The sequence below is a fragment of the Bison bison genome, unplaced genomic scaffold (assembly GCF_000754665.1).
Source record: "Bison bison bison isolate TAMUID 2011002044 unplaced genomic scaffold, Bison_UMD1.0 scf7180017864317, whole genome shotgun sequence".
NCBI lineage: Eukaryota > Metazoa > Chordata > Mammalia > Artiodactyla > Bovidae > Bison > Bison bison.
The window spans coordinates 5,700,942-5,713,443 of NW_011494889.1; the positions used below are offsets into that span (position 1 = coordinate 5,700,942).

The 12,502-nt window shown below is 40.8% G+C and overlaps 2 protein-coding genes across 4 annotated transcripts in view; one reads left to right on the plus strand and one right to left on the minus strand.

The window, feature by feature from the left end:
* The window catches only part of CNST (consortin, connexin sorting protein), a 98,919-nt gene extending 90,998 nt beyond the window's left edge, over positions 1-7,921 (minus strand). For 2 of the 3 annotated variants that reach the window (XM_010852897.1, XM_010852896.1), the window contains exon 1: positions 7,726-7,921. The gene's annotated coding sequence lies outside the window, so the exon portion shown is untranslated. The remainder of the gene's footprint in view (positions 1-7,725) is intronic. The other variant, XM_010852895.1, reaches the window with a different exon arrangement.
* An 89-nt stretch (positions 7,922-8,010) lies between these two features.
* The window catches only part of TFB2M (transcription factor B2, mitochondrial), an 18,224-nt gene continuing 13,732 nt past the window's right edge, over positions 8,011-12,502 (plus strand). The window contains exons 1-2 of the mRNA XM_010852894.1: positions 8,011-8,561; positions 9,380-9,468. Coding sequence (XP_010851196.1) covers positions 8,252-8,561; positions 9,380-9,468 — 399 coding nt within the window. The 5' untranslated portion in view covers positions 8,011-8,251. The remainder of the gene's footprint in view (positions 8,562-9,379; positions 9,469-12,502) is intronic.

The following is a 12,502-nucleotide window of genomic DNA, read 5'->3' on the forward strand; positions in this document are numbered from 1 at the left end:
CCACCCCCCCACCCCCACCCCCACCGCCAACGTTATACTAAACCATGACCTATTCTGACTTTTGAACTTTACATGGAAGACAGAATAGGAGAAAACCAAAAGGTGAAGCTAGGCAGAATAAACTAGAGGAGATATTTTTCTGGACATTTTTTTACATACTCCGAAGCACTGGAACAAAATGAAAACTCTCCAGCAAAATATACAGTTTTATGCAAAGTTTTATACAAGTACATGGAAACTGTCATTTTAAGACAGTCTTAGAATATCTGTTTCATCACTGTAGGTAAGTGTTTCTGAAGCAGAATTTTTGCTCATAAGTTTCCGCACACACACATTTACTCTTGGAGGCTGTCAGGGAAGGTAAGCCATACTCTTAAGCATCAAAGACCTGTCATGATTTACTAGGGAATCCCTAGGTTTTCCCCAGGTAAACAGCTGAAAGAGGACAAAAAGGCTGTAGGCATCAAAATCCACAAAATTATAATTAACCAAGAGGGTACCTGATATAATAAAAAATTATCTCCTGAATTAAATAGTTTACTTTAGGTTAATTTGAAATAGATCTTTATCTGGCTAGCAAAAATATGAACTTTGGTTGACATAAGACCTATTAGGTCAATTTTAAACTAGGGTTCAACTGTAAGACTAATAAGACAAACCATTTCATCTTACAAAACATTTAATTATATGATCAAAGAAGTCACACGACATTGCTTCTCATTTTGGCTCTTTACAGTGCTGATGCAATGCTATAGGTATAAACTCTAATTGGAATAACAAAGAACTCCAGAACAATTTTTTTTTTTAACTATTGAAGCAAAAGGACCCTAGTGATTACTTTGTAAACTGTTGAAGAAAATAAAGCTTAATGACTGATTTTGGATTAAGAAGTCACAAATGGATACAAAGTCTTTTCCTCAGGAAACTAAACTTTGCAATTTTCTAATCAGCATAGTTTCTACAAAATTCCATCCCTCTTTTAATTTGGGTTGAACATGAGGGAGGAAATCAAGTCTGTTACTTGCTATGAATCCTTCTGAGACCTGACTTAAGAAAACCTTTTCATCCCCACAGTGGAAAAAACAAAAATCTAATCTTCGGTGCTTCATAAGAGGGAAAAAAAAAACTCCATGAGGATTCAATAAATAAAATGCAAATTCACAAAAATAAATCCTTGCTGAAAAATCTTAAAGGAAGATGTTTCAGTTCATTTAATAATTACTTTTAAGATTTATCTGTACAGTGTTAATACCTGCAGAAGAGAGAAACAGTGAACAAGAAAAACAATGCATGCATAAATTAAAAATACAAGTGGTATGCTCTCCAGTATCCAGGAACAACAGCATTCTTTATGTTATTATAAAGTTCACATCTTTTAAGGAAACTATTTACCTAAAAATCTATAACATAAAAGGCTCTTCAAAATGGTTGTTTGCCTTCATTCAAATTACAAAACCATAGCCATCTATTTCACTGGGTTTTCAAGATGTAGCAAACATAGGAAAAAATGTAATTATTTATTCAGGTAGTAGTTTTCTAAAAAAATCAGTATTCTTATAAGAGGATTTAATAGCTACGGCAATTACAAAAAAGCAAGAGAGTTCCAGAAAAATAACTACTTCTGCTTTACTGACTACGCCAAAGCCTTTGACTGTGTGGATCATAACAAACTGGAAATTCTTCAAGAAATGGGAATACCAGACCACCTTACCTGCCTCCTGAGAAATCTGTATGCAGGTCAAGAAGCAACAGTTAGAACTGGACATGGAACAACAGACTGGTTCCAAATCTGGAAAGGAGTATGTCAAGGCTGTATATTGTCACTCTTGATTATTTAACTTATACACAGAGTACATCATGCAAAATGCTGGGCTGGATGAAGCACAAGCTGGAATCAAAGTTGCCAGGAGAGATATCAATCTCAGATATGCAGATGACACACCCTTATGGCAGAAAGCAAAGAACTAAACAGCCTCTTGATGAGGCTCCAACATTCAGAAAACTAAGATCATGGCATCTGGTCCCATCACTTCATGGCAAATAGATGGGAAAACAGTGACAGACTCTATCTTTTTGGGCTCCCAAATCACTGCAGATGGTGACTGCAGCCATGAAATTAAAAGATGCTTGCTCCTTGGAAGAAAAGTTATGACCAACCTAGATAGCATATTCAAAAGCAGAGACATTACTTTGCCAACAAAGGTCCATCTAGTCAAAGCTATGGTTTTTCCAGTAGTCATGGATGGATGTGAGAGTTGGACTATAAAAAAATGCTGAGCGCCAAAGAATTGATGCTTTTGAACTATGTGTTGGAGAAGACTCTTGAGAGTCCCTTGGACTGCTAGGAGATCAGACCAGTCCATCCCAAAGGCAATCAGTCTTGAATATTCACTGGAAGGACTGATGCAAAGCTGAAACTCCAATACTTTGGCCACCTGATGCAAAGAACAGATTCCTTGGAAAAGACCCCGATGCTGGGAAAGATGGAGGGCTGGAGAAGGGGATGACAGAGGATTAGATGGTTGGATGGCACCATCGACTCAATGGACATGAGTTTGAGCAAGCTCCGGGAGTTGGGGATGGACAGGGAAGCCGAGCGTGCTGCAGTCCATGGGGTCACAAAGAGTCAGACACGATTGAGCGACTGAACTGAATCACAAGATACTGTTAATTCCTAAAATCTCTTGTGAAGTTGCCCAGTCCTGTCCGACTCTTCCCGACTCCATCGACTGTAGACTGCTAACCTCCTCTCTTCTTGGGAATTTCCAGGCAAGAATACTAGAGTGGGTTGCCATTTCCTTCTCCAGGGGATCTTCCAACCCAGGGATTGCACTGCAGGGAGACTCTTTACCATCTGAGGTACCAGGGAAACCCTTAAAATCTCTTAGGTACAGTTAATTAAAATATCAAATGCTCCGATGTTAATAAAAATGACTAAATCTGTCATTTAAAAAAAATTTGTCCTACAGTCAAAGGGAAAAATAATCTCGAACTGTATTTTGACACACACACACTACCTTTCCTCTCCACGTGGCTAATGATGATGAACGGGGTGGGGGTCTGGGGGGAGGCCCTAAGAGATGGCAGGGAGGAGGTCATATAAAGGCAAAAAGTTTCCATCTCCAAATATGGTAAAGAGCAGAATCTGAAAACTGTGACCAAAACAATTTAAGAAATCTCAAGCTATTATAAGATTCAGAACTTTTTAATGATGTATTGCTTTTTTTAAAGATTGTTCAGATATGATTTTTTTTTTTACTTTTTATTAAAGAATATTCCAAAAGTTATTTCAAATGCATTTTTAAAAAGTATCCCTTGGTTAAAAGGAAATATAATTTCCCCCCAAAGGAATGATCCATAAATAAAGAGAAGCCTATATTCACAAGAATCTTCAAGGCCCTAAACAAAAGAACACACTCATAAGAGTACTGAGACATAGATTATTGAATGTAGAACTTTTCAGTAAAAATATAATCCTCATAGAGGCCACTTAAATTGAGCTTTTTAAAAATCTTTCAGGACTCTGCTGGTGGTCCAGTGGTTAAGAATCTGCCTGCCAATGCAGGGGATACAGGTTCAGTCCCTGATCCAGGAAGATATCACATGCCATGGGGCAACGAAGCCCATGCACCACAACTAGAGAGTAGCTCCAGCCTGCCACATCTAGAGAAAAGCCCATGCAGCAACGAAGACCCAGCACAGCCAAAAATAAAACTGAAAAAAAAAAAAAAAAAAAAGCAAATTGCCAGACTATCAATTATTCATCCTTAATTGACTAAAGAAAAATTAGCTAAGGCTAATTTGTAGGAACAAAACAGTGTATTTCCTCTTATCCAACTAAAATGGTAGCAACGGATAGCCACCTATATTTAAAAACAAATGAAATCCTACATTTTCCTACATAACATGCATGCACCTCTCATGAAACAAGCAACAACCAGTAACTGCTGCTGCTAAGTCCCTTCAGTAGTGTCCGACTCTGTGCGATCCCATAGACGGCAGCCCACCAGGCTCCCCTGTCCCTGGGATTCTCCAGGCAAGAACACTGGAGTGGGTTGCCATTTCCTTCTCCAGTGCATGAAAGTGAAAAGTGAAAGCGAAGTCACTCAGTCGTGTCTGACTCTTAGTGACCCCATGGACTGCAGCCCACCAGGCTCCCCCGTCCCTGGGATTCTCCAGGCAAGAACACTGGAATGGGTTGCCATTTCCTTCTCCAGTGCATGAAAGTGAAAAGTGAAAGCGAAGTCACTCAGTCGTGTCCGACTCTTAGTGACCCCATGGACTGCAGCCCACCAGGCTCCTCCGCCCATGGGATTTTCCAGGCAAGAGTACTGGAGTGGGGTGCCATTGCCTTCTCCGAACCAGTAACTATCCCTTGCCCAAATCTGTCCCTGATCCTTTAATACTGCACACACTACCAACACTGTGCTAGGTCTATACTGACTAGATTTTACAGAAGGAATTTGTTTACTGATCAGGTACCATAAAAGTTGTGGAGGAGGCAAGTTTCTCACATTAAATTACAATGAATATAATTAATCCTTCAAGAACATTTTGACATTAAGTGTAAATGTAAAACCATTCGGCTAAAATAGTATTTAGGTAAGTTTAACAGAATACAGACATCAGGATAAGAACAATGAAGGATCATAGTAACCCACAGAAGTCTGTGAGCTGCAGTTACCCTTCCAACAGGGCTATCTTTCAGTCCTAACAGCTCTGAACAAGAGGCGTTCCATGTAAATCACCACCTCTGTTGCAAAAACAAGTTAAAACACATTCCTAGTCAATATGTCAGGAGCTTTCTCTAAAAACTGCCATATTTCTTTTATAGCTTACCCAAACCACCATATACATTTGTGTTTTGCTGCTACTCCCAGTGTTTGGGAGTCAAAAAACATACCCTCTTCCTTCCTAATTTTTGCTAAAAAGGTTTTATCTTTCCTTTGATAACACCATCATATAGAGAAGCACATACACAAAACTCTTAGCCATACCTGAAACTGCTTCAGAACATGTCTCCAAAAGCAGATAATTCTACCTGTTCACCATAAAGTTCAAACTTCTTGACATGTCTCCAAAAGCAGATAATTCTACCTGTTCACCATAAAGTTCAAACTTCTTGTATGTCTTCAGGTTCTCCCTACTTAATGCCAACAGACTTAGTAGACAAAGACTCATACAGTTCCTTGACACACTGTTGACATGCAGATGTAAATAACTGCAACAATGACACCCCAGGAAATGACTGAGCACTCTATACATCTTATGACCCTCACTAAACAAGCACAGGGCAACCTGTTTATCATCCTCAGTATTAACACAGTAAACACTAAGAGGAAGAGACCCTCCAGGGCTTTCATCCTGCTTAGAATCATCTCAGTTTGAATATCGCAGCACTTCAGGAAAAGGATTTTTAAATTTGCCTCACAGAATTTACCCCAGACTCTTAGGATAAGAAAACATCTTAAGAATCACACAGAAATCCTATAGATAACATGCTAGCCAATAAGGTCTTAGCCACAAGCTAAGACCAGTAGCGTCAGAATTCAAATGTAGCATAAATGTAAAATACACACGAAATTTCACAGACTCAGTATGAAAGAATGTAAAATATCTCACTGTTAACTTTTAAAACAGATCACTTGTTGAAATGATATATATAGGATTAAATAAAACATGTTGAAATTAACCCTACCTATTTTTTTCGTAATGTGACTAAAAACCTTTAAATTGCTCGTGTACTAATGCCTTGTATTTCTATTGGACAGTACTACTGTAGATCCACAGCCTTAATTCTGACAACAAACTTTTACCACCTGGCATTTCCCAATCACAACAGTAACATAAAAGTCAAAAGAAAAGAAGTATTTTGGCTTCTTTATCAGTTAAATTGAGGTAACAATAGAAAAAACTTTAAAATAGTGGAATCACTTTGACTGACACCAAAGAGATATTTTCAAAAAGGCAAAAATAGTACCAGATGCAAAAACTATACTTCTTAAGAAAATAAGATGGGGAATAAACAACCAAGGTTTTTCTAATAAAGTAGGTCTGAATGCTGATTATAAGGTTCATCTTTAAAGTAAAATGGACATTTCTTTCATTTCTAGCAACTGGGACCTCAGAAAAATAAAATATGTAATATTCTGTCTCTTGTGTTGTTTAAGCATCTACAACCTCAAACAAACCACTATTAACACTATAAAAGGGGAGATACTTATCATAACCTAATTCTCTTCTCCAAAATCAGAAGAGAATAACACCACTCAAAAGCAAAATTAAAAGTGACATCATTTTCTCCAGGGCTGAATATTATGAAGAAACCAAATTTTAAGAAAAGTATTTAAGAAAAGTATTACCACAATTTTTAAAAGTATATTTTAAAAGTGAGAAATTGAACCATATAGTTCTCTAAATGAACTATTTCTTCTTTTACTGTAACACTTCTGCTTTAACAATATTTAGACCTCCAGAGCTTGCATATTTCTGAATCTACAAAAATATTTTTATAACGAGAGAGGGGACAGCTCAGTAAAAGGATGGGGGGCAGGTCTGGTGTTCACTCAGGTATTCAGAGGGTGCAAGAATAATAACTTCTGGAGAACTGTCAATGGCAAAATCCCATTTTAAAAAGAATTTTTAAAAATTAAGACCAAAGGGTCCCCTGGGCTCCACAACAGTTGAGAAGATACTTTCTATGCTGTCCTAACAAATTTATAATCGGAAAAGATCACAGTTGGCCACCAATTCCTTCTCCATTTGATATTTACCAGCTGAGTAAACCCTCAGACTTCTATTTGCTAAGTGATACATTCCTTAGAAACCTTTTCCTTGTGCATTTAAAATGCCAAGATCAATTACGCGGCCAGTAAAGTATGCAGAAAGGATGGTGCATATTTTAAAATAGGAAGTTGAATGCCTGCAGCTTCCTGCCTTGGTACAAAGAGTGATGCTGGTAAAGCTCTTGAGTATAATCCTTAAACACTGAAATCACTCTCAAAGAACTGAGGCTTCTAACACTGCCTAAGAGGTTAAAAAGACTGCCAAATTTTCCATTAGGGCATCCTATTTTTAGAGTCTTTGGAATCTCTCTTTTAAATTGCATTCCACAGTAAGATGTGTTGGACTAAGTTTACAAAAGCAACAACATAAGCATTCTAAGACCTTTATGTTTCCAAGCCTAGGAAGAAATGCTAAGCTTTTACATTTTTCTTCTTTAAGTCTTAACTTTTACATCTTTAACAACACGCAAATAAAAATAAAACAAAGGTATATATTGGCCCGGAGGGAGGAATGGGAGGCACTAGGTGCTTCTTGACAGCCTAAGTGGTGAGGCGAGGCGGGGAACAGGTATGAAGGAAAATACAAATCACCCGCAGAGGTGGAGACTGTGGGCAACAGAATGAAAAGGAACAGAAGCGCAGAGGAAGCCGCAGGCTCCGCGGGCAGCCGGGCGACGGAGGACCTCTGGCGCGAGTGCCCTAGGGAGGGAGAAATGGGCGCGCGGCGCAGGGAGAGGCCAAGGCGGCGAGAGAAAAAGAGGAAAACAGGGGAGCGGAGAAGGGGCGGAGGTGAGGGAACGGGGCTCCACCGCGCCCGGAGGGCAGAGGCGGCGATGCCAGAGGAGGACAGCGCCGGGGAAGGAACGAGGGGGGGTCCCAATGGCTTTCCCCTCGGCCGCCAGCCGGCCGGTCTCCTGCATCTCGCTCTTCCTCTCCTTACCTAGGAACAGGAGACGCAAGGAGAGCTACCGCCGGGCGCCGAATCTGTTTCCAGCCCCGCTCGCTGACATGGCGGCCGACGAGCTGTCACAGAGGTTGCTCAGGTCTCCCGCCGGTCGGGTGGAGGAGACACCTCTCGCCTTCCCGCCCCGCCTCCTTCTGCTCACCCCTCCCGGCAGGCGGGAGGGCGGCCGGCGGCCAGGGACCGCGGAGCATAGAGCGCGGACGGCTAGAGAGGAGGCACAGAGGGCAGACGACCATAGAGTCCCAGTTCAGACACCGCCTAGACGGGCCTTCTCTCTCCCCGGCCGTCCACTCGCAGTCCTCCGGCGTCTGCGCCGGCACGGAAACGGAAGTGACGGCAAAGGCAAGACGGAGAGGTCATTCGCAGGCACAGGGTGGAGTGTTTACTTCCGCCGGCCTAGTCCTGGAGTAGGGCTAAGTGGCACGTGGGGTGTGCCCTGTATGGAGTTCGTCGACAATGTAACGATCCTGGGCGACCCTGGGACAGGCCTTAGAGGGTGAGAATGTGGGTCCCGGGGGCGGGAATTCCCTCTCGGCTGACGCTTTCAGCGTTTACCCGCGCTGGGCGATTTTGCGTTTTGAATTCCGGAGTGGCGAGGTGGAAGGACGTCCCGGCAGAGAACTGTCGTGGCTTGTATGACTTTCATACGCAACTGAAGCCCGATGTGGAATTTGGGAAATTGTCTTCACGCCTGTACAAGTCCCGTTCCGAGACCAAGCGGTACGTAACCAGTCCGAGAGTGGCTGAGACCGTGGTGCGCACGCTGCGGGGAAAACGAAAAGCTGGCCAGCTAATCCTGGAGTGCAATCCAGGTGAGTCCCTCGCGGAATGCATTTTCACGTCTGCGTACTGTCAGAAACATGACCCCTTCGTTTAAGGAACTTTTATGGTCTGTGTTAATCCTGACTTCCCATATTTCTGTATCAATTTGCAGTTTACAAAATGTTTTGATAAAACATGCTCTTAGATTTCACTATCTTTCCAAAAGAACTTTTCATCTCTTTAGTGCATTTTCCATAGACCGTAGCAGGATGCTGGGAACACAAGATTTATAGACTTACTGAAGAATAATTTTTTTTAAAGCACCATTTCCTATCACGAGCAGTCAAGTTCTGTTTGAAGTGAAGTGGAGTGAAGTTGCTCAGTCGTGTCCGACTCTTTGCGACCCCATGGACTGTAGCCCACCAGGCTCTTCCATCCATGGATTTTCCCGGCAAGAATACTGGAGTGGGTTGCCAGTTCCTTCTCAAGTTCTGTTTAGGTTTCGCAGTACCTTTGCTATTAAAATATCCGGATAGCCAATAGTAACTGGTAAGCTAGAGGCAAGCTTTTTTGTTTGTTTTTTTTCTTGAGAGGTAGTGGAACATTGTAATTAAGAGCGCAGGTTTTTCACTCTTTGACGGAATGCTTTCAGAGCCATGCAGCACCACGTACCGGTTTTGATGTTGGAGTAAAGTGACTGTCTAATCCCCGATTTCTTTATATGTAAATAAGGAGTGTAATATCTACATTGGGGATGTTGTGAGAATTAAAATTAGATCATACAGGTAAAACATCTAATTTCTTTGATATTGGAAAAGATTATGGTGTTTCTTTTGCAAATAAACTTTTCGTTCTTTTAATGTGCTAGGTCCTGGAGTACTCACCCGAGCATTGCTTGAAAGTGGTGCCAGAGTGATTGCCCTTGAAAGTGACAAAAATTTTATTCCAGAATTGAAGGTATATTTTTGTTTTTAAAAATAATTTATTGTTCAGTCAGCTACATTCCAGTGTTTTAGGGAAGTAAAATTAAGCACACAGATTATTTTTAAAGAATCACTCTTACAGGCTATGCCATGAATATCTCCTTACTCTCAATGGATAGAACAGAGTAAGTATCAATGATTGCTGAATGACTGAAAGATAGGATTCAAACTTTTTTTTCCTAATTCTAGCTCTGCTACATGTGGGTGACTTTGAACAAAATGTATAACTGGTGTCTCTAGGCTTGTTTCCTCATCACTAGTGGACTATCCTGTGCCTCTTCTTTCTTAGAAGGGGCTTGGAAGGGAGCTTAGAATCTAGTTGCTAGTATTAGGTTAATGGGACTATGCTAACCCTGGACTTCAGGACTTAAGGACTCAGAGGCTGGAGAAGTTTGATGTATTCTTATAAAACTCCGTGGAGTAAAGGTATTATCCAAATGGATTTTTTAGTGAATTCAGCTTCATGTATGGCTGACAAGTTCAGTAAACAGTAAAGTGGAAATTCCTGGCCTCATTGCCAGCCTCTTTTTCTTTTTTTCTTTCCTTTCTTTCCTTCTTTTATAAATCATCTGGTTCAATTCAGGAAAATAAAACCATACAACACATTAGATGGTTGTTTTTCTACAACTGAAAAAAACCAAGATTATAATCAGGTTATGTAATTGATGTTTAATCTGCTGAAAGTCCAAAAACATGACAAGAAAAAGGACACACAAAATTGTTCAGAGATTCAGGATCTTGAATGTGATTAAGTAAACAAAGCCATCTGTAATTTCAACCTGGAAATTAAAAACAAGATAGCTTTTATTTTGGTATTTAGAAGGGTGCCTACTTTTGAAGATTACTCTACATGTTCAGAGTTTTTCCAAGAGAATGCACTGGTCATAGTAAGCACCCTCTTCCGACAACACAAGACAAATCTCTACACATGGACATTACCAGATGGTCAATGCTAAAATCAGATTAATTATATTCTTTTCAGCCAAAGATGGAGAAGCTCTATACAGTCAGCAAGAATAAGACCGGGAGCTGACTGTGGCTCAGATCATCAATTCCTTATTGCAATATTCAAACTTAAATTGAAGAAAGTAGGTGAAATCACTAGACCATGCAGGTATGAACTAAATCAAATCCCTTATGATTATACAGTGGAAGTGACAGATTCAAGGGATTAGATCTGATAGACAGAGTACCTGAAGAACTGTGAACGGAGGCATGACATTGTATAGGAGGCAATGATCAAGACCATCCCCAAGAAAAAGAAATGCAAAAAGGCAAAATGGCTGTCTGAGGAGGCCTTTCAAATAGCTGAGAAAAGAAGAGAAGCTAAAGGCAAAGGAGAAAAGGAAAGATGTACCCATTTGAATCACTGAAGTGAACTGAACTACAGATGGCATTAACATGTCCTGTTTACAGTTTGTTATCCTGTAACACAATGGTTTTCTATAAGGTCAAAGTAACAGTCTCAAAACAATTGAATCAATGAAAAAAGGATAATTAGGGTCTGGAGACTTCCTCACACACAGTATTTCTTGAGAGAATGTAAGACTACCCTTGAAAATATTTCTGAAACTGTAAATAGAAGTGCAAAATTGAAACGTCTTAAGTCTCCATTCCCTCTTCTCCTTAGCAATAGCTTGAGCCCAGCCTTTAACTCATTATAAAGTGCAGCCAAAAATGGAAAAACTCTATACAGTCAGCAAAAACAAGACCAGGAGTTGACTATGGCTCAGATCATGAACTCCTTATTGCCAAATTCAGACTTAATTGAAGAAAGTAGGGAAAATCACTAGACCATTCAGATATGACCTAAATCAGATCACTTACGACTATGCAGTGGAAGTGACAAATAGATTCAAGGGATTAGATCTGATAGAGTGCCTGAAGAACTATGGATGGAGGTTCGTGACATTGTACAGGAGGCAGTGATCAAGACTATTCCCAAGAAAAAGAAATGTAAAAAGGCAAAATGGTGGTCTCAGGAGGCCTTACAAATAGCTGAGAAAAGAAGAGAAGTGAAGGCAAAGGAGAAAAGGAAAGTTATACCCATTTGAATTCAGAGTTCCCAAAGAATAGCAAGGAGAGAGAAGAAAGCCTTCCTAAATGATCAGTGCAAAGAAATAGAGGAAAACAATAGAATGGGAAAGACTAGAGATCTTTTCAAGAAAATTCGAGATACCAAGGGAACATTTCATGCAAAGATGGTCACAATACAGGACAGAAATGGTATGGACCTAACAGAAGCAGAGGATATTAAGAAGAGGTGGCAAGAGTACACAGAACTACAAAAAAGATCTTCATGACCCAGATAACCACATTGGTGTGATCACTCACCTAGAGCCAGACATCCTAGAATGCAAAGTCAAGTGGGCCTTAGGAAGCATCACTACGAACAAAACTAGTGGAGGTGATGGAATTCCAGTTGAGCTATTTCAAATCCTGAAAGATGATGCTGTGAAAGTGCTTCACTCAATATGCCAGCAAATTTGGAAAACAAACAGCAGTGGCCACAGGACTGGAAAAGGTCAGTTTTCATTCCAATCCCAAAGGCAATGTGAAAGAATGCTCAAACTACTGCAACAATTGGACTCATCTCAATGGCACCCCACTCCAGTACTCTTGCCTGGAAAATCCCATGGACGGAGGAGCCTGGTAGGCTGCAGTCCATGGGGTTGCTAGGAGTCAGACATGACTGAGCGACTTCACTTTGAGTTTTCACTTTCATGCATTGGAGGAGGAAATGGCAACCCACTCCAGTGTTCTTGCCTGGAGAATCCCAGGGACGGGGGAGTCTGATGGGCTGCTGTCTCTGGGGTTGCACAGAGTCAGACACGACTGAAGCGACTTAGCAGCAGCAGCAGCACATGATAGTAAAGTAGTGCTCAAACTTTGGCCACCTTATTCGAAGAGTTGACTCATTGGAAAAGACTCTGATGCTGGGAGGGATTGGGGGCAGGAGGAGAAGGGGACGACAGAGGATGAGATGGCTGGATGGCATCACTGACTCG